We start from the raw sequence: 27158 nt of genomic DNA on the forward strand, positions 1-27158 counted from the left end.
ATCCGTAATAATAATAATAATAATAATAATAATAATAATAATAATAATAATAATAATAATAATAATAATAATAATAATAATAATAACAATATTGGTTCTACATTCCAATAACTTTTTTTTTTGCTAGTGGCTTTATGTCGCACCGACACAGATAGGTCTTATGGCGACGATGGGATAGGAAAGGCCTAGGAGTTGGAAGGAAGCTTTCATTATGGTACATGCCCAGCATTTGCCTGGTGTGAAAATGGGAAATCATGGAAAACCATCTTCGGGGCTGCTGACAGTGGGATTCGAACCCACTATCTCCCAGATGCAAGCTCATAGCCGCGTGCTCCTGACCTCACGGCCAACTTGTCCGGTCCAATAACTATTTACATGGTTTTTGCAGACAGAGGTGTCGGAAGTTAGTCCCTTAGGTGTTCTTTAACATGCCACTAAATCTACCAACACGAGGCTGATGTATTTGAGCACCTTCAAATATCACCAGACTGAGCTGGCATCAAACCTGCCAATGTGAGCTCTTAAGGCCAGTGATCTACTGCTTGAACTACCCAGCCTGGCTATTTAATTCTTCTTTTCATCAAAGTGAGAGTTCAGAATTTTCATCTGTAGCAATTTTTTGTGCCCAATAAAAAAATTAACGGCATCAACCAGCAGGTTCTGAATATTTTGATAAGTGACGATATAACATACAAGAGTACTCACTCCGTAGAAAGTGGCGATGTTAATGAAGCTAATAAGGCTGGTTTGTACAATGGAATGAGACTGACTATACTGAAACAGGACAAAAATGTTGTTCATGCAGAAATTCTGATGGTCTTGGTTTCAGAAAGAAAGCGTTTAATTCCAAGAATAGATTTAGCACCTGTTGATCCCGGTATTCTTTCTTTCCCTACCGCTTTTTCTCACAACTGTGGGTCGCTGGTGCGAACTCTGTCGCACATGTGGATTTGGCCCCGTTTTATGGCCGGATGTCCTTCCTGACGCCAACCCTATATGGAGGGATGTAATCATTATTGCGTGTTTCTGTGGTTGGTAGTGTGGTATGTTGTCTGAATATGAAGAGGAGTGTGTTGGGACGGACACAAACACCCAGTCCCCGAGCCAGAAGAATTAATCAGAAGCGATTAAAATCCCCAACCCGGCCGGGAATCGAACCCGGAACCCTCAGAACTGAAGGCCAGTACGCTGACCATTCAGCTAACGAATTGGACTGTTGATCCTCGTATACTATTCATTCTTAAACAAAGGCAATTTCTTCTAAATTTAGCCTTCTCTATCACAACCAATCAGTCACACGGATAAACTTTACAAAATGTTGGGATAAATCTCTCCACTCTGGTGTTTAGCCATGGATAGCTGGATGTATCTTTCTTAAGAGATCCACAGATGTCAAAATAAAACTCCCATCTACAACTACACTCAATAATAATAATAATTTCATGTGGCTATTTCTAGCCGAGTGCAGTCCTTATAAGGCAGACCCTCCAATGAGGGTGGGCAGCATCTGCCATGTCTAGGTAACTGCGTGTTATTGTGGTGGAGGATAGTATTATGTGTGGTGTGTGAGTTGCAGGGATGTTGGGGACAGCACAAACACCCAGCCCCCAGGCCATTGGAATTAACCAATGAAGGTTAAAATCCCTGACCCGGCCGGGAATCGAACCCAGGACCCTCCGAACCAAAGGCCAGTATGCTGACCATTCAGCCAATGAGTCGGACTACTACACTTAATGTGGTATACAAGGAAATACAATAATACCTGTTCTTGATTCTATTCAAATATCTCATATGTAACTTTTATTCATCAGGTATACTGTATTAACATGTCCATTTTAAATTTTCAGTTCTTAAATAGTAATTACGACTGTTGACTGTACACATTTTATTCACATGATACATTAACAAGTTCATTTCAAATATCAAATTACTCTCTATTCACCAATTTCAAATTTCAACTGCTATCGAAGACAGGCTTATGTACTAGTCTCTCATACCTTCAGTGACTTTAACCTCTTTACCTCTTGCCCATAGGCACACTTGGTTCAAGTCCCAGCTTATTCAAGGATTTTAATTGTCATGTGAGATATAGAAGGGCGTTCACTCATACTTTTGAGGTTAACGAGAAGCTGCATGATAAGAAAATCGGTTAATCCAGTCATGAACGCCAAGCAGTATGACTGAGAAATTATTCTGCCAACTATCTGATATTCCATTATATGCAAGTTATAATAAAAAATCTTTATATTTTTAATGATTTGAAAATAATGGTCATCCTCCAGCTCATAATCCCACAAAATAATCTGTCACTGTACTTTACTGTAGTTGGTCAGCCTTGCAGAATATAGTAATAACAACATACATTTACAGAGCGAATACTTCTCTGATAGTAACTCTTCTCTTGTATTGTCTGAAATTATCAGTTTATAACTCATTTTCGAATAAATAGCATCCCTTAAAACCCTTCAATTACCCACCACACCTCCTCCTATAGGTTGAGTGTGAGCACGCACTTGGGCAACAGAATTACCAGCACGTAAAAAAAAAAAAAAAAAAAAAAAAAAAAAAACCCTCCTGTGAGGCAAACTTACTTCCATTGCCTTTGTGTCCCTGAAGGCAGCTTCTGTCAACTAGCTTCCTTAGACATTTTTTCACATGACATTAGTCTGCATATTAAAAATTTAACAACATCAATTGTTGCCAGCTCCATAAAACAGGCACTCACATTTCTTTCCAGTCTGGTTTCAAATTTATTTTCTAAAATGCATAATGCTGACAGAGTCCCAGCACTGAGAAGAAGTATTAATACTTGACTGTTAAAAGAGTATACAACTTGATATCAGAGATTAAAAGTTAAAGACAACAATCATCTAACTATCCATTTCCTTTCACCATTAAAAAGCAGTATAAAGAGAGACTTACAAACATAAGCTCATAAGAAAATATGTACACATCAGAATGTGCTTAATGCCAAGCACAAATTCCTCTTCCTCTCAGTACTTAAAAGTTTTTTCAATTTCATACAGTATATTATAATTACTTTTTGTTTATATCTCCACACTTCTTCAGCAAAAAGTGCTTCATAAGACGTTTATGAAGTATCACAAAGCTGCAGATAAAAAATGAGCAACTATCAAAAATGACTGAAGTGAATTAGTTTTATAGTCCTTTGTTTTATGCAAGTTGATCCTCATCCATTCAGTTCTCTGCACGACAAAACAGGAGCTCCATGAGTTATAATGTACATAGAGATGTCTGCCAAGTCTTCAATCCTACAATAAAAATTACAATTGCAATATGTTAAATTTCACTAGTGATTAAAAATGTGAAAACATTGACAAGTTATGGACCTGAGATCAAGAATGGTCTAATCAACAAAACTGAGATTCTATCATTAATGCCAAGCACAAATTCAAATATTACAAGTATCTATTTCCCCACTTTGTGTATTAATATCATAAACCTCAAGGGTGTGGATAAAGGCATAAGGATCTGAAATTATGTTGAAAATAAGATAGCTCTTTCTGTTCTATGTAACAGAGGTCAACTTCTTTGCTATATTTGGAGAATAGAAAGAAAGCTGTTTCTTCATTAGCAACAATACTGTTGTATATACACCAACAAACAGAACCAGTGTTTCTTGCATGTACATACGTTAGAGTGGTACCCAATATAACTCAAAGTACATGGACTCATCCATCTAATGATCTGTACATATGAAGTGCTGCAAAAAATAGTGGCAACTGTGACAGAGTGGTTGAACAATTAGTATCTAAGATGTTCTCAAAACAATAAAGAGCGCAGCTGGATTGAAAATGGATGTGCACGGGGCTGTACAGTATGACAGTGTAATGAAGGTCTCTATGAGGCATGCAGGGAATCAACATTTACTTACAGAACTGTGGCATGGTGGGTAAAAGCCTTCAATGACAGGTGACAGTGTGTGGCTGACATGCCTTAGCCTGGTCACCCTAGAGGTAGTGATGAGGATGTACAGCTTGTTGGTGGGAAAGTATACAACCCAGATGGTTCACGAGTTAGCCTGAGAGACAGGCATACAGTACTACCTAAGACAAATTTTTCATATCCTGAAAGACTGTCTTGGCATGAAAAATACTGCATCACAATGGGTACGCCACCATTTGATGGAACTGCAGAAATGGCAATGATTCAACGCTGTGCAAACCCAATCAACTGCTGAATAACCAGCTGATTCTCTCATGATCCCATGTGCAACATGTACAACAAAATTAAGACATATCTACATGCTGGTGATTTTAACTTAGACATAATATGGATAAGAAATGCTTCTCCTACACCAAATAGTTCTCTCTATCAACCATACTGTCCTCGGACAACTCCGGCACTAAGAGCCATACGCCATTTCATTTTATTTATCAACCAGATTACTTTCTTCCTTCTATGACCTTCCTCCATCAACTGGTTTTGAAGATACCTGTCAAATCCAGTACTCCCATTTGATCCTTGATCCATTCCTTATTCAATCCTTACAGGTAAATCCTGGTTTCAGTGACCAATGGGACATCCTAGTAAAATTCATTTATAACTGTTAGGATCTTCAGTTGCCAAAAGTAATTTTGAATAAATAAAATTATAAACTACATTATCTGAAAAAGAAAACACATGGTAACAGAATTATACCTGAAAAAGAAACAACTTAATTAAAATAGAATGAAATGTTTCATTCTTGAAAGAACATTATCAGATTCTATCAAATCACACTCAAATAAATTTAGAAATGCATAAACATTTATGCATTAAGTCCTCACTGCTCTCCGCTCTAGTATAGAATGCAAGCCACTGCAATACCGTCACTCTGTTGTTGGCGTAATTCCAGCTGGCTAGTCAGTCTGTTGACCTTCCATTATGCCACGCCTCCCCACCCTGGCTAGGTCAATGACATCCTGTAGTTTACTTTTAGGTATATTTAGTGTCTCTATTGTTGGTGTTGGTATTACCATCATCATATTAAAATTGATTTTTAAATTTTTCAGGGGATTTTAATGAGGATTCAATGGTAATTTACTGGTAATTTTCATTATGCCATTTTCTGCTCACATTAACTTTTTTGGAAATTTACTTGCAGTTTGAATTATTAATATTATTATTATTGTAAACTAAGGTTTTATTGTTATAAATTTAGATATTAATAGGCCTAATTTTTTTTTTTTGCAAGTTGCTTTACGTCGCACCAACACAGATAGGTCTTATGGTGATGATGGGACAGGAAAGGGTTAGGAGTGGGAAGGAAGCGGCCGTGGCCTTAATTAAGGTACAGCCCCAACATTTGCCTGGTGTGAAAATGGGAAACCACGGAAAACCATTTTCAGGGCTGCCGACAGTGGGGTTCGAACCTACTATCTCCCAAATACTGGATACTGGCCGCACTTAAGCGACTGCAGCTATCGAGCTTGGTGGCCTAATTATTATTATCATTATCATTATTATTGTTGTTGTTGTTGTTGTTGTTGTTGTTGTTGTTGTTATCATAATTTAAGTTTTTTAAAATCTGGTGTGGAGATTTAGTTTTTCTTGGCCTAAATATATGGTGTTGCATATTGTTAGTTGACATTTGAGTTCATTCAAATTATGCTATCATTTTATTTATGGTTGTTATTATTGTAATTTAAACTGTTTTTGAAAACTATATAAGGGATTGTCTAAGGAGCTATTAATGGGCTGACTAGTTTTCTTTTAATTTTTTGCTATGTCATTTTCATTTACGTGAACGCCTTTCATGGAAGTATATTCGTAGTTGTTGTCTATTCGGGATTAAATTTATGTTAATGACTTGACTGAGCAAAGTATGTATTGAATTAAAGTGTACCGTGTAAGACATTATTTTATTGATAAATAATAACCTACTAAAAGCATCTGGAGTTACTAAGACATTGCATAAATTAAGAGAATTTACTACAGATAAGAATATTCTAACCCACATTCCAACTTTTAAGTTAGAGTAACCTCCTGTGGGATTCATTAAGCACATTAAGTTGAGCATCTAATTAGCAAAGAATTATTTAGCCACCAAATCGATACTTTTATTTGCCTTTGGCAATTTTATAAAATAATTAATAGTACGTTTCGACTGCTTCACAGTTATCAGCTACATTCACGTATGCTTAGGTATGAAAACAAAAGATGAAAGTATGCACAATATATGTTCTCATATTAGGCTTGATATCTTCTCATGGGAAACTTAAAACTTTGTCTAGTGGGAAAGGATGATCGGGGTGGGGGGAGAGGGAAGAAGGCTTAAAAAGTGATTCAAATCTTGCCATTTACTAAAATATTGTTAAAATGTTTCTTCCAATTAAGAAGATAAAAATGCCTTCTAAGTCTCTTTTTTAGCTTCTGCTCAGAAGCATATTTGAAAAGAAACTAATTAACTTTCTGCAAACTAATTACTTGAGATGTAATTAAAGTATAATTAAAACTTATTCTGAACTAAAATACTAATAAAAACATATGTCAGCTTCCAGTTGAGGAGATGAAATCTTGTTTTTTAAGTCCCATTCATGCTTGTGCTCGAAAGCATGTGGCAAAAGCTGGTTAACTTTTTATTTTATTGCTAAAAATGGATACTTTGAATGCCCTTGCAGCTCAATGTTGGGACATGCTTAGATGTTACTTGTTCATGACAAAAAAGATGTTTTTTATTCTTAATTGGAACAAATTTTTTAACAACATTTTAGTTAAGGGCAAGTTTTTAATAACTTTCTAAGCATTCTTCTCCACCCCTCCAATCACCTCCACCATCACCACCATCACCATCACCATCACCATCACCACCACCACCACCACCTTCATCCTTCCCCGACAGACAAAGTTTTAAATTTCCCATGAGAAGATATCAAGGTTAATAAGGGAACATTTATTGTGCATCCTTTCACCTTTTTCATACCTAAGCATACGTGAATGTAGCTAATAATGACTGCGAAGCAGTCGAAACATGTACTACTAATGATTTTATAAAATTTATAAAATAATTATTTGATTCTTAGATTGTCATATCGATATGGACATGAAGTGGATAGTTTGTAATTAAGTTGAGCATTCAGTGAACACATATATGACAACTCACACCACTTCACAGACATCAACACAGATCTAAAAATGTTACACATCGAAAATAAAATAAAACCATTGAATATAATAGAAGGTATGGAAATTTACATCGCAAAGAAAGAGCCATGTAAATCTCCATGATGACACACACAGACAAAGGGTGTAAAAGTCAATGGTGAAAGGATAAATTGTATCAGATTTGCAGATGACATCGTATTAATTGCAGACTCAGAGAAAGAAATGAACAGAATGCTGAAAGTCCTCTCAGACACTTTTAAACTATGGAAATTAAAAGTAAACAAATGGAAAACGAAAGTAATGGTAGTACAGAAAAATATGGAAGAAATTAAAACCAATATAAAAATTGATGATGTCAGAATTGATCAGGTGAAACAATTCTGTTATCTTGGTAGTGTGATAACAGAGGATAATAGATGCTTCCTGGAAGTAAAGAGAAGAATAGCATTGGCAAAATAGGCATTTATGACTAAGAAAAACATTTTAACCAGCACACACATGAATATAGATGTCAGAAAATAATTTGCAAAATAATTTGTATGCAGTCCCCTGGGTGAAGTCCTGGGTTCCTAGAATTGATAATACATGCCATTTTTCAATGGCATATTTTTGCGAAAGCATTTCCTGCAGAATTTCTGGATGTTGCATATTAATAAACCAACCCCCAATGCTCAAGGATATTCCACTAGAGGCAGTAAAATATAAAAAAGATTACATTGATATGCATTATAAGAAAGCATATGTACCAAAACGGTACATTGCTAGAAATCTCAAAGTTCTGACCTAACTTTACACCATTCTGTCCACTGACAACGAAATGCAGCAAATAAGCATCGTGAACTTCACACATGTTCCAACTGACTACTTGTTACCTGGGAAGTGCATCAGTTCTTCCATTATTATCAGATCTACGATCATCAACATTGTCACTTTCACTGCTGGAGTCACTTGAATTAGCAGGTAAACTTTCATTCCCACAAAAGGCACTAACATGAGACTTTTTGCTATCACTCAATTCATTCAATAAATCACTAACCTCATCCATACTCATTCACTTGCTACCTTGGCTCAACCTTTCAACAGATTGCTTGTGACAAAACATCAATAACAAATGTAAAACTATCGAATGACTAAAAACAATCTATTTATACTGCATGTGGATATAGCTCAAGCTTTCCACTATAAGACTGCAGCATAAGAAATAACCAAAATGATGTAATACAGGGTAAAATTCATATATTCTTTAGGTGGGTGACACACGTCACACGAGCGCAAATTATTAACAAACTATACTCACGTAAGGAAAATAATAACTGATAAAATTCAGAAAAGAATAACTGCCTTTTACTGACACTTAAACATAAATGAGCCCAGAAGTGTGTTCAACCAGATTTTTACCTACTTTCAGAAAAAGAAAATAAAGGAAGCCTGATTCAGTGAGGTGGAAAGAGATCTACAAGAAATGGGGTTCACATTTAAAGACATCCAGGAGTGTGACCCATTAAGGAAGGAATTTCAAGCACACCAGAGTTTCAAGAAAAGACAAACAGGAAAGGACTAAACTGATGAGAGAAAAGATCACCACCAAGAACGAATGACAGAGTAATAAGCAAAAGTTGAGTAATAAGCAAAAGTTAAAGCCCAAGCAACATAACAATTTATAACTGGCTAAAACAAAATGAGAGATAATGATATGATATATGATTATATGATATACTGTATTATGATATGACCTCAGATGCCTCTGAGGAGATGCCACCTTGGTGACATGCATGCCAATTTTGATGTTCCATTCTCTTAACACTATGCGCCCGACGGTAGTAATATTACTACCACATGGCGTGCGCCTGAGTGCCGCTGTTAGTAATACTACTACCATGAAATTTGAAAATCAGTCACTCGAAAGCTATTCATGTTCGTAACTTATAAGCTTCATATCCGTATTGATGATTCACACAAACGTAAAGAGGAGAAGAACTCCACCTAATCAATACTTGTTTTTTATTATTATTATTATTATTATTATTATTATTATTATTATTATTAAAAAGGGCAGGACCGGTTTCGACCCTAGCAGGTCATCCTGGACCAGCAGGACCGGTTTTGACCCTAGCGGGTCATCCTGGACCAGCATTTTTAATAATAATAATAAACAAGTACTGATTAGGTGGAGTTCTTCTCCTCTTTGCACTTGAGCTATTCTTGTTATCGAATTAGATTTTGTTTTAACATGTTGTCGATTTGCTTTACTACTGATAGGTGGTGTTATCAATCAATAGTGATTGGTGGTGCAACCTTGGGATAAAGTTTCATAGCCATGTGCGCTCAGCTATATCTTACCTAATTACTGACGCACGCACGCACGCTCTGGTTCGATAAGCTAAAATTTATGCACACACGTTCTAATGATGGATTATATGACTTAACATATTTAGAATGAAAGTCTAGTAAGTCAGCAGTCTGCAATCATCTCTCAAGTAGTCTATTTATACTGTATATTGAGATATGGACCGGACTAGTACAAGTAAAGGAAATCCTATGCGTGCATACAGCCCACGGATAAGTGAACAGATTATTACGAACTTGTAAACGATTCAGATTCTGATCTGTATGAAAGTGATTGTGAAGAAGAAAATGAAAATCTACAATCATCAGATTCATCACCAGAAGAACCAGTCGCAAAAAGACAAAGGGAGGTGAGAAGTACGGGAACACAATGGAAACAAGATTTTGCTCCTGTGAATAGGCCCGTTTTTTCTAACCCTATCAAAATTTTGTGAACGTTTGGCAGACGATTTGGTGAGTAGTGTTGCTGCTGAATTTACTGAAGAATCATGAGCATCATCTGCAGGAAGGCTAGTAGGTAGAGATTATTTTCCACACAGAATAACTGCAGTGGGCGTGAAGAAGGAAGGACACTTGCAGCGTATGTGCAAGGTTTGCTACGACAAGTCCAAACACAACACTGACCATGCTGTGAAGAAAATGACAACCGTATATTGCCGTAAATATGACGTAGGTCTTTGCATAGGAGAATGTTTTGAGTGTTACCACACCAAAGCTAGGTATTGGGAATAACAATGTGTAATTCCGTTGTTCAGTGACTGAAAACTATCAAACTTTTCTGAGTGATTTAGAAATTCAAGTGTGCAAGGATAACAGAATGTACCAATATCATAGCTTGATTTTACTTCCAATGCTGAAGGTACGCATTTTTGAATTGATTTCATGTGATAGTCCACTTTTTATAGAATATGTAAGTAAATTTGTTTATTTATACTGCAAAAAACTGTGATTTTTTCCAGACAGTTTAAATCACGCCGGCACAGGGTAGGGACGCTATCTTGACTCGTCTGGGCTCATAGTGTTAACAAGTTAAGCTACTGTTGTTAACTACAGTCAGTGCTGCTGCCAGAAAAAAACAAAACACACATAGGTGGATTAGAATGCTGAGAGATATTGCCTGGCAAACCTACTGGGTTCACCATGGTTCCTTTATATCTCAGCATGAACAATATGGTGTGCTATCAATTTTCCTATCTTTTAATGATTCAAAGACCTTTCCCAGAATTAAACTAATGATCCTGTGTATAACACATTACCTCACTAATCACTCAACTGTTTGGAACCGAAGACATGACTTGTTTCTTGCCCTTGTGACTTGTTTCTGATCTAGAGAATGGATCAGTTGAATGCAAACTGGATTATCTGACTAAGGATGTACTAGTTTCAAAGTCAGAGTATGTTTCCACAAAGACCAGAACCACAACTCTGTCTGAATGAAGTTCTCGTTTGGTTCTTTTAAAGTGAATAGACCCAGATATACTATTACACAGAAAGTAGTAAAAATTTTTCTAGAACATTCTTGTGTTCATTACGTCTTACATTTTTGTACATAGCTGTGCTGTTTCTTTTTATATAAAATATGCCCATGCTCCCACTAATGATAAAAACAACTCCTCAAAAGACCAGGAGGAAACAGGAGAATTTTGGGACCTATTGGACCAGACCATAGATAACATCCCCAAACACCATATAAAATTATTAATAGGCGACTTCAACGCTCAACTAGGCAGAGAAAGAAAATACCGTGACATCATCGGAAAATGGCCAGCACACAAGAAAACAAATAAAAATGGAGAGAGACTAGTTGACCTGTGTAGAAACCATAATTTAATCTCAAAATCTACATGTTTTAAGAGGAAACCTCAAAAACTCAATACATGGAAACACCCTGACTACACTAAAGGAGAATGGCAACTGGACCACGTCTGCATGGACAAATACCACCACAAAGAGATCTATAACGTCAAAGTCCTCCGAGGAATAGACACAGGTTCAGATCACTACGTAGTTAAAATTAAAATTAAACTCACTCCCCAGAGGAGACAACAAAAGCAAGCCCTTAAAACTAAAAGAAAAATAGATCCTACCCAGCTAATCAACAACAAAAATTACCAGAAAGCAACTGAAAAAATAAAAATCACAGACAAACTTGAAGACTTAGTACACAACCTTAAACAAATTGCAGAAGACCTAGCTCCAATTAAACCACGTAAAAAACACCAATGGTGGAACAGTGAATGTGATGAAACAGTGGAGAAAAGACATCAGGCATGGCTATTACATCAGTCCCAAAAGACAGAAATATCCTATCAAAAGCTAGTAAAACACAGAAAAGAAACTACCCAAGTCTTAAGAAGAATAAAAAGACAACATCATTAGGACACCCTGCAGTTAATTGAAGAACAGTTCAGTAAAACTAAATCAAGGGACTACTACAAAACCTTCAGAAAGCAGCTCCAAAAATATTAACCCCCGACCCTACTGATGAAGGATGAAGATGGTAAGCTGGCCCATAACAATAAAGACAATGTAGAAATTCTGGCTAAACATTTCAACAAGCTTTTAAATTGTGAGGAACCTACAGAACTCCTTCATTTGGACACCAACACCCCGATAAAAACATCACCAGAAAACATCAATCCCCCCACAATAAAGGAAGTCTACCAAGCTCTGAATAAATTAAAAAACTACAAAGCGCCAGGAGAAGATCAGACCTTTGCGGAAATCTGGAAATATGCAGGAACCTCAGCAAAAGTTGCCCTCCATCAACAACTTGTCTCTATCTGGATTAAAGAAGAACTACCAGAACACTGGACAACAGCCCTCATTCATCCACTGCACAAAAAAGGGGACAAAACCGACCCTAATAACTACAGGGGAATCTCTCCCCTAGACATAACATACAAAATATTTTCAATAATCATCCTTAATAGGATAAGTTTACAACTTGAGAAAGAACTAGGAGAATATCAAGGAGGTTTCAGACCCTGGAGGAGCTGTCCTGATCAGATCATGAGTCTTAAGTTGATAATGGACTATAACAGGAGAAGAAACAGAGGTATGGTGATAACATTTGTAGATTTCAAGAAAGCTTATGATTGCATCCATAGAGAATCTCTGTTTAAAATTTTAAGACACCTTGGACTACACCCCAAATTAATAAACATGATAAAATTGGCTCTCACCAATACCAAGTCAAAAGTGAAGTTTAGGGGTGAAACATCAGAGACATTTGAAATTAAAACTGGACTACGGCAGGGAGATGGGCTCTCACCACTATTATTTAACTGTGCTCTAGAAATGGTAATGAGGGAATGGTTTAGAAAATGTCCCCCCAAAATAAAGATTGGCCGAAAAATCAAAACAAATTGCCTGGGTTTTGCTGACGATTTAGCATTACTAGCAGTGGACATAAAAGAAACAAAAACCCAGATATCAGAACTTCAAAACATTGCAAATAAAATTGGCCTCAAAATATCATTTGAAAAAACAGAAAATTATGCCCCAAAAACCAACACAGCTAAAAGAAGTCACCATAAATGGTAATAAAATCAAAATAGTAACTCAGTTTAAATATCTTGGAGAAGTAATAACACATAACTTAAATGAAAAAATCTCAATCCAAGTAAGAACAAATAGATTAGCTAAAGCACAAAAATTAACATGGGATATCTACAAAAAGAAATGTCTATCAATAAATACAAAAATAAAACACTACAACACAGTTATAAAACCGGAAGCTACATATGCAGCAGAAACACACTTTTACCTGAATAAACAATCAAAGACTGACAGACTTCAGAAAATTGAAAGGAGGATTGGAAGAACCTGTATCAACAAAAAATATCAGAAAGATGGACAGTGGCGGTTAATACCTAACAAAGTCGTGTACAAAGAGCTAGAACCCATTACAGATACTATGCGTAAGAGGAGACTGGGATTCTTTGGACATATCATGAGGATGCAGGACTCGAGACTTCTGAAACAACTAGTACAACACAATCTCGTCTCAAAAAATACCACAACAGGATGTAAATGGATCAGAGAAGTAAGGGAGGATCTGAAGGAAATAGGCCTTACAACAGAAGACACCAAAAATAAGATAAAATTGAATACAAAACTCAAGAATACAAACCCTCACTTTACCCTTACACAAAACAAACCAACAACACGCACATTTTCAACTGATGAAAGGGCACGAAGATCGGAGCGTCTGAAGAAGTACTGGGAGGACCGCAAAGCCCGAACAATCCCTTCAAAGAGACCTGAACGACGGACTGACTAAAGTGATCCTATGTGGTCATAAAAGAAGAAGAAGAAGAAGAAGAAGAAGAAGAAAATATTATATAAAATATGAAATTTACCAATTAAAATTAGAATATATTTCACATTTTAAAGTTTGTAAATATGCATGTTTTAAGTCAATTTACTGATGTATGACAAGTGTAAACTCTGAAATAGTAGCAGCTGTTGTTGATGAGACCACTTTTGCTCAGATTTGCAATTAAATGGCCATTCAATGCTGCTTTTTTTTCTCATTAATTTACATAGCACACTCTTCTATCCAATATTTTTTGTACATAGAAACCATGTTGTTCTTTCTTCAGCTAAAGTTGATAGATAAAACCAATCTACAAACAGAATAAAAACTAATAATAAATATAGTCAACATATGAAAGAACTTCAAAAAATATAACAAACGAGACTGACTAAAAACTAATCTTTAAATGGAGCTAACCAAACAACACCCTAAGGAGATAAAGACACTGTCAACATTTTATCTGATGTAGCTGATGTATGCAAGACTTTCAACACATTCTTTCCTGGAAATAATTTCAAGACACTTCAGGATAGAAGGTAGTACCAAGTTTCCTGTGCAAAAATGGTCAATTATGATCAGATCAAATCATTATGATCATATGATCAGACAGATAGTTTCTACAACAAAAATGATATTGTGTCTATAAGTCTGTAAATCATCATAAATATCTTATTATGGATACAGAGTAATATTAGGAGATAAGTGTGTTTCCCAACAGACAACCTGCCATTTTCTTCTTATTCCAGAAATTCTGCAACCTCCTTCAGCTCACGTTCACGAGCCTGTTGATGAGCCCAGCGATCCTCAGCTAACTTCTCACTCAGCCTCCATTTGTCATGGTAAATCCTTTGTCCACAAGCAGGGCATTTCTTACCTCCTGGAATACAACATAATTCTCTCACAACAAGCGACAGAAATATAACCCAAGATAAAATTGAAAATAAGTTTGAAAATATTGGTAAAATAGGAAATGCAAGGAAGATACAAAGGATAGCATGCCTATCTATTTACAAGATGCTTATTACCTTGACGTTACCTTAACCCTCTACAGCATAGTGTTGCCATCAGGCAACATACAGTTTTTCACCTGCGTAAATGGATAGAGATTGTGGGTAGAGGTAGTTTTATGGCACATTTGCGCCTTGCAATACGTACCCATTGCCAGTAGTAATGTTCGATCATGTAAAATCACGAAAAATCATATATATAACCCATTATGGCAAACCACATCACATATGAGTGTTAGGTATTAGCCCCAGTTAAAAGTTGTTAGTACATTTATCTAAAACACTGAACATAAGTTGAAATTCTCTTTACCAAATGGAAACTAAAAATAATTCATGCAGTAGAGGGTTAAAGACTTGTATTTATTTGATGCAAGGGCTTGACAGTTGAACAGTTTAGGTAATTGAATGCAGCAGTTTCGAAAGACACTGTTACACAAAGCATGGCCTTCATCTAAACAATTCAGGTAAATGAAAGATTGCAAATATTGTTCTAGATTTTATTAATCATAAGATATGTACTGTAATTTTTTTTTTTTTGCTATGGGCTTTACGTCGCACCGACACAGATAGGTCTTATGGCGACGATGGGATGGGAAAGGCCTAGGAGTTGGAAGGAAGCGGCCATGGCCTTAATTAAGGTACAGCCCCAGCATTTGCCTGGTGTGAAAATGGGAAACCATGGAAAACCATCTTCAGGGCTGCCGATAGTGGGATTCGAACCTACTATCTCCCGCATGCAAGCTCACAGCCGCGCGCCTCTACGCGCACGGCCAACTCGCCCGGTATGTACTGTAAAAAAGGCAACTCCCTTGAGTTATAATACTGACCAGGAAAACTAGTAGAAAGAGCCAGCTGTACTTCAAGCTGGCTCAGTCAACTAGAAAATGAAACTCAGGAAAGTAAGGAATTTCAAGTTACCCAATTGCAACAGTCAAGTTTTAGGGAGGAAGGGGGTCTGAGATTGCTCTTGGTAAACTGTCAGAGTGTAGTAAATAAACAATTAAAATTCGGTACACTGATGGAATCTTATGAGACTGATGTGGTGATAGGAGTGGAATCGTGGCTGAGAGAAGGGGTGGGTAATAGAGAAGTATTTCCAGAAGGGTATACAGTCTATCGTAAAGACCGAGGAGAAAAAATGGGTGGGGGGGTGTTTATTCTGGTGAAGGAAACTTCTTGTTCACATGAATGGTTTACCGATGAAAGGGATGAAATATTAGGGATAAAATTACTTTGTGATAATATGAAGGAGGTGGGAATTATAGGAACATACAGGCCTGGAAGAGAGGAAAGAGACATGGAAATATTTGAGAAAATAATAGATTATACTCATAAAAACAATAATAATGATATGGTAATAATTGGGGGAGATCTAAACTTGCCTGAAGTTGAATGGAATGGAGCTGCAAGTAAAGATCATGAACAGAAACTGGCAAATAAGTTAATTTGGGAGGGAGGATATACACTAGTAGTACAAGAACCGACTCCTATCAATAACTTACTAGATGTATTCTTGATTAAACCATGGGAAATTGTTGATACAACTGAGGTAATTGAAGGAATATGTGACTATAAGGCTGTAATAATGGATGTCGGACTGGTACCAAAAAGGCTTAATAAGAGGGTCACACAAGACAAGAAATTGTACAGAAAAACTAAAGTTGATGAATTTGGGACTTACCTTAAATCACAATTCAGTTGTTGGATAAGTGAAGGGAGTAATGTGGATACACTTTGGGCAGTGGCGTATACTGAGGGCTACAAAGGCTATCAGTGAAACCCAAGCCTCAAATGAGAACAATGGAAATCTAAATCTTATTATAATATAAGCATCTGACACATTCTTCCATTTACAAAACTTGAAAGCATTGAGAAAGAACGTCGCTCGTATTTCTGAGAGCAAGGCATCGGAGACTAACATCGCAGCCCAGGCCTTCGGCCCACTCCCCTCGACCCACCGCACAAAGCTTGCTGGCGAATGTCGGAAGGGTGCGGAGAAATGAAATGTCGTATGGCTTTTAGTGCCGGGATATCCCAGGACGGGTTCGGCTAGCCAGGTGCAGGCCTTTCTAACTGACTCCCGTAGGCGACCTGCGCGTCAAGATGAGGATGAAATGATGATGAAGACAACACATACACCCAGCCCCCGTGTCATTGGAATTAACCAATTAAGGTTAAAATCCCCGACCCGGCCGGGAATCAAACCCGGTCCCTCTGAACCGAAGGCCAGTACGCTGACCGTTCAGCCAACGAGTCGGACAGGGTGCGGGGAACGAGAGGATACTAACCTTGAGCTGTGCTAGGCTTCGGTCCGTCAAATCGCCGCCGCTAACGAGACAGCGGTGGAAAGAGAAGGCCCAAAGACTCGAAGTTCTCCGGAAGTGTCCGAATTGATGGGATTCACCCATGTGCTACAGTATTACAAGTTTGTTTTTTGCATGTGCAGGACATCATACGGGTTGCTTATAGTTGGAAATTATGGGTATATTTTAGTTGATCTCAGAACAATTTTAGTTTATCTGAAGTTATAATGTTTAACGTGACTGTGACCTTGTGATGTTACTTCTGTGAAATGGCTGAACCGTGTGTAACTTGTAGGATAAACCATTCTCCCAACTGAAATATGAAGATAAATTGCTGATAATTAAAAATGGTAAGCCTACCCCACCTCTTACTCAGTTACAGTGTGAACAGGAGGAGAAAAACAAGAATCCATACAAAGGGTATTTCAACGTAAATAAGTATGAACGGTATTTGTGGTTATGTGGCTCATGCGAACTTCACAAACTTTATTGTTTGCAACTGAGATAATAATAATAGCCGTGCGGTTAGGGGCACGCGGCTGTGAGCTTGCATCCGGGAGAATGTGGGTTCGAATCCCACTGTCGGCAGCCCTGAAGATGGTTTTCCGTGGTTTCCCATTTTCACACCAGGCAAATGCTGGGGCTGTACTTTAATTATAGCCACGGCCGCTTCCTTCCAACTCCTAGGCCTTTCCTGTCCCATCGTCGCCGTAAGACCTATCTGTGTCGGTGCGACGTAAAGCAACTATAATAATAATAATAATAATAATAATAATAATAATAATAATAATAATAATAATGTCTGCCTCTGTGGTGTAGTGGTTGGTGTGTTTAGCTGCCATCCCCGGAGACCCGGGTTCAAATCCCGACTCTGCCACGAAATTTGAAAAGTGGTACGAGGGCTGGAACGGGGTCCACTCAGCCTTGGGAGGTCAACTAAGTAGAGGAGGGTTCGATTCCTACCTCAGCCATCCTCAAAGTGGTTTTCTGTGGTTTCTCACTTCTCCTCCAGGCAAATGCTGGGATGGTACATAACTTAAGGCCATGGCCGTTTCCTTCCCTCTTCCTTGTCTATTCCTTACGATCTTCCCATCCCCCACAAGGTCCCTGTTCAGCATAACAGGCAAGGCCGCCTGGGCGAAGTACTGGTCCTCCTCCCCAGTTGTATCCCCGACCCAAAGTCTCATGTTACAGGACACTGGCCTTGAGTGTAGAGGTGGGATATCTTGCTGAGTATGAGGGAAAAACTAACCCTGGAGGACAAACGAATTAAGAATTAAAAATAATAATAATAATAATAATAATAATAATAATAATAATAATAATAATAATGCATAGCCCCTCGAAAGGCTTGATGGTGACCTGATGAAATGAATGGTGAAGACGTCATAAGCTCCCAGTCCCCGAGCTAGGGGAATTAAGAGTACGAGGAGGCTGATTCTTTAACTACCATCTACAGTAGCAGAGGCTACGGCTTGTGAACCATCCTTAATACAGCAGGCTACTCCGATGGCTATTAGCTGCAGCTCAAAACCCTTAAGGCTTGACGTTCACTAAACCAACTATCGAAAATGGGTAACCTAAGTCTAGTGATAGCCCATGTCTTGATGGCAGCATACGCCACTAACTTTGGGCTAAATTTAAAGGAATCATTTGAGAAGGAGAGAATAGATTTGTACCTGTTAAGAAGGGTAAAATGACCTCAGACCCTGTTTATTATACAAGGGGAATAAGAAAATTAAAAAGAAAATGTAGAATAGTAAACAGGAAAATCAAAGAGAGTAGGGAGAGTAGAGAAACTAGAGAAGAGTTAATGAGGGAACTGAATAGAGTGAAAAAGGAAGCGAAAGAGAATTATATGAATGGCATACTTCAAGAGGGTAATGATCACAAAGGGAAATTGAAAAAGCTGTATTCATATATCAGGAATACAAATTCCTACAACGGTGGGAGAAGGGGGTGAACACTATTTAACAGATACTGAGAAAGCAAACCTATTTAGTGGGGAATTCAGAGATTCAGTAGAAGATTGTCAGGAGTTGGAAACCAAAACAGAAGATAGAGAGGGAGAGACACATAGGGAAACAAGAGGCTTCTCATTCACAAATGAAGATATTTTCAGAGAAATCCAACTGCTTCAGCAAAGAAAAGGAGCAGGAAGTGATCAAATTACTGGGGAGGTATTAAAGGCAATGGGGTGGTACATAATGCCTTATTTAAAATTTCTCTTTGACTATGTCATAAATAATAGTGTAATACCAAAGGAATGGAAAGAATCTATAATAATACCAATTTATAAAGGAAAGGGTGATAAAAGGAAACCAGAGAACTACAGACCAATCAGCCTGACCGGTATAGTTTGTAAAATGCTGGAGAGTTTAATATCAAAGTACATCAGAGGGATATATGATGATAAAAATTGGTTCATGAGGAGCCAGTATGGATTTAGAAAGAAATTTTCTTGTGAGGCACAACTGGTGGGATTTCAGCAGGACATATCAGATCAGTTGGATGCAGGAGGCCAGTTAGATTGCATAACAATAGATCTTTTCAAAGCCTTTGATAGAGTGGAACATGGAATATTTTTAAAGAAATTGGAGGGAATAGGATTGGATGTAAGGGTTACACGTTGGATAAAAACATTTCTAAATTCAAGGGTTCAGAAAGTCAAAGTAGGAAATAATGTATTGCAGGAAGAGAAAGTTTGGAAGGGAATTGCACAGGGTAGTATAATCGGCCCGTTACTTTACTTAATATATGCAAATGATTTAGGGAATAATATAACATCAAAAATAAGATTGTATGCAGATGACATAATTGTTTATAGGGAAATAAATAACATTGAGGATTGTTCAGAATTACAAAGGGACCTTGAGAGTATTCAACAATGGGTTGAAGAAAATAATATGAAAGTTAATGGAGGCAAATCAACTGTTACAACATTTACAAACAGGAGTTTTAAAACTGAATTTGAATATACTTTGGATGAGGTAGTTATCTCAAAAGATGGCAAGTGCAAATACTTAGGTGTGAGATTTGAAAGTAATTTGCATTGGAAGGGTCATGTGGATGACATTGTTGGGAAAGCATACAGATCGTTACATGTCATAATGAGGCTACTTAAAGGATGCAACAAAGAATTAAAAGAGAAAAGTTACTGAAGTATGGTTCGTCCATTATTGGAATATGCAAACAGTGTTTGGGATTCTCACCAAGAATACCTAATAAAAGAAATAGATAGTGTGCAGAGGAAAGCAGCAAGATGTGTAACAGGGGATTTCAGGAGAAAGAGTAGTGTATCAGAAATGTTAAAGGAACTTGGGTGGGAAACTTTAAGAAAGAGAAGGGAGAAAACTAGACTTATAGGGTTATACAGAGCCTATACAGGAGAAGCATGGGGAGATATCTGTGAGAGGCTTCAGTTGGAAAATAATTATATCGGCAGGACTGACCACAAGTATAAAATTAGAAGGAATTTTAGCAGAAGTGATTGGGGTAAATTTTCATTCATTGGAAGGGCGTGAAGGAGTGGAACAGTTTACCGGGGGTAGTGTTCGATCCTTTTCCAAAATCTGTACAGATATTCAAGAAGAGAATAAATAAATTCCATCCCCTGGTCTAAGGAGTTTGGACAGCCAAAGTACGGGACTGCCTGTAGGGGTGAAGTAAAGTGGGGACTTTTGAGGGCCCTGGGACCGCTACGGTAGCTGTGAAGGTCCTTCAGAAACTCCAAAAAGTGGTGACAAAAGGGGCTCTGGTTAAGACGCAGTAGGTTGTTATGCTACTTAGGTTCCAAAATGGGTAAAAAAATAAATAAGTAAATAAATGCAATGTAAATTTTAATTTTATACCAGTTGTATAGTATTATTTGAAGTAATTCCACATACTGTATATGAGTTGACAATGTTTGTAAGTACAAGAGATATTATAAGTAGAATTTTGTAAACAACATAAATTTATTAAGGATGAGCTATGTGTTTAATAGAAAAATTGTTAGTGTAAATTGTATAATATTGTATTCTAGGAAAATTTTCTTCTCTTGTTAATTTACAATTTAGTGCTTGACAATAATGTATTTTAGTGTACCATTTGCCACCGAGGTAGACACCTCATTTGCAAATAAAGAGATTTTGATTTGATTCTAATTTTAAAGCTAGAAATTTTCTTCACCAAACAAAAAATGAAAAAAAAAAAAAAATCATGCAGTAGAGGGTTAAAAACTTGTATTTATTTTAATCAAGGGTTTGACAGTTCAGAAACAGCATCACTAGCTTCTCATCGTGGCAACAATTTGATGCATAACACTTCCTATCGATGATATTTTATTATTTACAAAACTTCCCTCACTTGAAAGTTGCCATAATGGACGAAGCATAACAAAACAAGGAAATGTATAATTTCACCTTACAGTGATAATTTTGTTGATTACTTTATTCTTGAAATATCAATAAATTATGAGAGTTATTGCATATACCGAGCTCGATAGCTGCAGTCGCTTAAGTGCGGCCAGTATCCAGTATTCAGGAGATAGTAGGTTCGAACCCCACTGTCGGCAGCCCTGAAAATGGTTTTCCGTGGTTTCCCATTTTCACACCAGGCAAATGCTGGGGCTGTACCTTAATTAAGGCCACTGCCACGTCCTTCCCACTCCTAGTCCTTTCCTGTAAGACCTATCTGTGTCGGTGCGACGTAAAGCAAATAGCAAAAAAAAAAAAAAAAAAAAAAAAAAAGTTATTGCACATAGCAATGATTTCTGATCCATGAAATGGAACCTCATAAAGCTCATAAAGGTGATCATAGATTATTAATTGTGGAATTAAAACAAGTAAAAATCCCTAAAATTGTACTGAAGAAGAAACCAAAGATCAGGATTTGGTAATTGGAGGAGGAGGATAAAAGAATGGCATTCCAAGACTGGATAAAAAAGAAGATGCCTAACACAGAAATACAAAGTGGAGAAGAAGAGTGGAACAATTTAAGAAAGACATTTGTGGAAGCAGCAATTGAGGTATGCGGGGAAAAAAAGCGATGGTTAAGGGAAAGGAGACACAGTGGTAGACAGACAAAATAAAAAATAGAAATAAAGGAAAGGATAAGAAAAAAAAAACGTATCAGAGGGATGAGAATAAGATAGAAAGGTTACATGTGGAATACAAAAGATCAAAACTACAAGTAAAGAAGAGTATCAAGGAAGAAAAGGAGAAATGTCGGGGAGAGTTTACAAACAAAATTGAGCAAGATAGTTGAGGAAATCAGAAACTATTATACAGAGCAATAAAATCAAAAAGAAAAAACCAAGGCATTAGAGAGAAGATGGATTCATAGCACATAACGAAAAGGGTCTTCAGAAGGTAATGGCAAAATATTTTTAAAAACTTTATTATGAGGAAGACTGCTTGGAGGAAAAAGGAGATAAGAAAACGGAAATAATAGATGGAGAAAAAGAAGAGAACTCGATAACATGGTTGGAACTTGAAAGGGCAGTGAAAGGAATGACCAAAGATAAAGTAAGTGGAAAAGACAAATTCAATGCTGATATGATTAAGGCAGCAGGAAGCAGTGGATTGCAGTGGTACACCAAGCCCTCAATGCCATATGAAACGATGGAAGGATACCCAAAGTTTGGCAATAAGGAAGCATTGTACCATTGTTCAAATAAGTAAATAGGAAGAAATGTGAAAATTATAGAGGTATAACCCTATTATCACATGGGCTAAAAATATCGGAGAAAGTCATAGAAAAAAAAAAGACTGAGAGATATAATAGAAAAGTTAGAGGAAGAACAATATTGCTTTAGACCAAATAGATCAATAATAGACTTGATATTTACAGTGCGAACGATAATGGAAAAACATCTGGAAAGGAACAAGGAAATCATATTCGTATTTTTGGATTTGGAAAAAGCTTATGATACAGTTAAGAGAAAACATGTATGGGAATGTCTACGGAAAAGGAATGTACCAAAATCATTAATTAACAAGATAAAAATGTTATATCATGAGAGTAAAAGCAGTGTACAAGTGGGGAGTGGTGACTCTGAAACATTTTATACAGAAAAAGGTCTCAAGCAAGGAAATGCACTGTCGCCATTATTGTTTATTATACTGATAGATGAAATCATAAAACTTGTAAAACAGAGTATCAGTAGTGATGAGTGAATGCTTTGGTATTTGCAGATGATGTGGTGATTAGGGGAAAGGGAGAAAAGGAAGTACAAAGAAGACTGGACACTTGGAATGAAAATGGTAATCAGTAAAAAGAAAACTGTAGTCATGCACTGTGGAAAAGAGAAAAGGACAAGCCAAGTGAACATAGGCAGAGAACGGTTAGAGAATGTAGAACAGTTTACATATCTGGGTAGCATTATTAATGGAAGTAATGATATCAACCTTGAAATTAATAACAGACTAAGTAAAAGTACAACATTTTATCATCACGTCAGAGAGCTTTTATGGGATGACAAAGTACCCAAGAGAATGAAATTAACATTATATAAACAGAATTTCATACCAATTGTAACATACGGACTAGAAACGCTCGTAACTAATAAGAGACAAGATAGTAAGATCCAAGCAGTAGAAATGAAATTTTTAAGAACATCGGTTAAAAAGACAAGAAGAGATAGAATCCAAAATATTAAAATCAGAGAAGAGCTAAATGTAGAACTATTAGTACAGAACATACAGAAAGTAAGACTGAGATGGTTCAGACATGTAAAAAGAATGGGAAAAGAACGGGTAGCAAGAAGGGAATTGGAAAGAGAAGTTAAGGGAAAGAGACCAGTTGGAAGACCGAGAAGAAGGTGGATGGATCAGATTTGGAGGGACATTAGAGAAGCTGGATTGGATGTGGCTGAAGTTTTTTTGCATGTTGCTTTACGTCGCACCGACACCAAAAGGTCATATGGCGACGATGGAACAGGAAAAAGCTAGAGTAGGAAGGAAGCGGCCGTGGCCTTAATTAAGGTACAGCCCCAGCATTTGCCTGGTGTGAAAATGAGAAACCACAGAAAACCATCTTCAGGGCTGCCAACAGTGGGGTTCGAACCTACTATCTCCCAAATACTGGATACTGGCCACATTTAAGCGACTGCAGCTATCGAGTTCGGTGATGTGGCAGAGTAATGGAGCAGGAAAAGTGAAAGGACAGAAAGGAGTGGAGAAGGCTTGTTAACCACACCCGGGCAACTGGAGTGGGACAATGATGATGACAATGATAAAACTAACAAAGAAATAGTTTGCCGTTACAGAATATCTAAATTAAACTGCTACCAAAAATTTACGGTGAATCGAAGAACAGTCCCTCGAGCTTCTACCATTAATCTTATCTCTTTGAATATTTTGCCTATATTAGCCTATGTTAATGTGCCAAAGGGCCTAAATCTACGGAATGGAGAGGGATGTTAAAATTTCTTGTAGATGGGGTTATTCGCAGGGTCCTAAAAGTTAAATAAAGAAAATTTGGTTCAGATTGGTGGAAGGTATGGATTTGTATAAGGAACAGACGGACAGGCATACAGACAGACATTCTGCTTTATATATATATAAATTTGCCACTTTTTGTTCCTTTTCATTATTTAATTTGTTCTTACAATTTTTCTTTATGTTGCACAGACATAGATCTTATGGCGACAATGGAAGAGAAAAAGGCTATGAGTGAGAAGGAAGCGACTTCGGCCTTAATTAAGGTACAGCCCCACCAGCATCTGCCTGGTGTGAAAATGAGAAATCACGGAAAACCATATTCAGGGCTGCCGACATTGATATTCGAACCCACTATCTCCTGAATACAAGCTGATATCTACGTGATCCAAACCACACAGCCATTTGCTCGTTCTTTTCATTAATTATCTCGACTTCTAGGGATCCTTTTTCTCTTTCTGTGTTTGCCCTGAATTTCTAGTCTTTTACCACCTCCCACTATCTTGACAGTTTGGAACAATACTATCGTAACTAGCATTTTTCAGATTCTACATTAAAGCAAATTAAAAGTTCCCGTGTATGCCAGAAATCACCATGGAGACATATAGCTCAGCATTCTAGATAATAATAATAATAATAATAATAATAACAACAACAACAACAACAATCGTATGGCCTCAGCTACCGTGTGCAGACACTTCAATTTGACGACATCTAGCTGTCTGCTTGTCAATTTCAACGTTCCGTTTTCCTCTAGGCCCACTAGTTGGCAGACCGCTTTAACCGAAGCTCTCTTGGGCGTCTATCGCTAAGACTTAATGAATTTTGTTGGGTAAACACCAAATGTGTCACCAGAGTCTTTTACATGCTGACATCATATGACATGGAGTGTCGAATGGACTTTTTTCCGCCCTTCCAAAATCCGACCACCTCTGCTGGGTTTGAACCCCTATCTTGGGATCCGGAGGCCGACACTCTGCCACTGATCCACAGAGGCAGCTTAGGCATTACTAACAGTCATAGAAACGTACTGCTCAGCATTCTAGACAATACTACCAGCCATAAGTCTCCAGGGTGATTTCTGGCATACACAAGCTTTAAATTTGCTTTACAGTAAAATCTGAAAAATGCTAGTAATGATAGTATTGTTCTGAATTGTCGATGTGTTTCTACTCATGTTCCTATCTTTCTATGAATGACTTGCTCTTCAATTTCATTAATTGCAATTTGTCTATGAGCAATGACTACCATATCTGCCAACCTGTTTGAAGCAAATAACGATGTACAATGTATACTCACCCATCTACTCCACTACCTAAAGCAATAAATACTCACCATGGAAAGGAGGAGTCTTCATGTAGGAAATGAGGCACTGTTGATGAAACAAATGGCCACAATAGACACGCTCCACATGTCTATCCGATGTCTCATCATTTTCAGCTTCCTGCCACAAGATTAAAAGTACAAAATCATAAGGAACTACTTTTAGGACTCACTGAATTAGTTCCTAATTAGCCTAATTTACAGTAAATATACAGTACAATCCTTTACTGTAATGCTGTATCAAATTTTTTATAATAATAATACAATAATAATAACATTTTTAATGGAGAATCCCCCATTTACAGACGTACAGGGTATATAAGGTATTTGAGGTATTGTGCACCTAAGGTTATATGCAATTTACTTTTTTTTTTTTTTTTTTTTTTTTTTTTAATGTGAGCTTCAGTTGCAGTTTGGAAACTTTTGGAAGGTGCTCTTAGTTCCAGTGATGATGCCTACAAAGCATTTACAGCATTTGGGCACTAAGAGGACACAAAGCACGTACAACAGGTGCGCAGAACTTTAGTATGAGAATCCCAGGGCCACTGCCATATCAGATGTCCAAAAGCTTAATCTGCACTGCATTGTTTTACATTTGATGTAAGTCACATGTCATAACCAAAAGGACAGTTTATGTTTAGGTAAACACAAGAACAACTAGTCTGAGCAAAAGCAATTGCCTACTGAACAAGTTGAAACTTCTGGAATAACTTACCTGCTCGGTTTCTATTTCGTAAAATTTCTGCTAGGATGAAAAGATGGACAGATGGTTACATGAGGATCACTCTGATATACTCCAAGTTACACTCACCAAATTTCCCGCAAATACAATTATTTTAATTTCTTCAGATCCTTGGTACACAAATGAACTCCTCCATTTCTTAATTAACTGGTTAGTGGTTGCTCATTTTACTTGAACTGTGCTATAGGAACATATTTGTGAATTCCAGACGAAGCCCATACTGGAAGGAAATATCAAGTAGGCATCTTATCTATTTGTTTTACGGTGATGATGAGATAGGACAGGGCTAAGACTGGGAAGGATGTGACTGTGGCCATAATTAAGGTACAGCCTCAGCACTTGCCTGGTGTGAAAATGGGAAACCATGGAAAACCATCTACAGGGCTGCCAATTGTAAGGTTCAAACCTGGTAGTGCTATTGCCAAAATGGGAGCTAACAGATACATGCCTCAAACCATGCAGCCAACTCGCTCGGCAGGCATATTACCAAGAACGGGGACAGGCACATGACACTTTTTGGTGAGCAGATGAGCAAATGTTTTAATGTTTTGTGGTTATTGCGTCTTTCATTTTTCTCGCTTCTTCCTC

At 37.3% G+C, this 27158-nt stretch overlaps 1 protein-coding gene across 3 annotated transcripts in view; it reads right to left on the reverse strand.

The window, feature by feature from the left end:
* Positions 1-1779: 1779 nt before the first annotated feature.
* LOC136857917 (uncharacterized) overlaps positions 1780-27158 on the reverse strand; it is a 122598-nt gene continuing 97219 nt past the window's right edge. For all 3 annotated transcript variants that reach the window (XM_067136989.2, XM_067136988.2, XM_067136990.2), the window contains 3 exons: positions 25841-25949; positions 14498-14651; positions 1780-3272 (listed from right to left, as the gene is read on the reverse strand). In XM_067136989.2, coding sequence (XP_066993090.2) covers positions 14512-14651; positions 25841-25949 — 249 coding nt within the window. In that variant the 3' untranslated portion in view covers positions 1780-3272; positions 14498-14511. The remainder of the gene's footprint in view (positions 3273-14497; positions 14652-25840; positions 25950-27158) is intronic.

The sequence above is a fragment of the Anabrus simplex genome, chromosome 1, assembly GCF_040414725.1.
Source record: "Anabrus simplex isolate iqAnaSimp1 chromosome 1, ASM4041472v1, whole genome shotgun sequence".
NCBI lineage: Eukaryota > Metazoa > Arthropoda > Insecta > Orthoptera > Tettigoniidae > Anabrus > Anabrus simplex.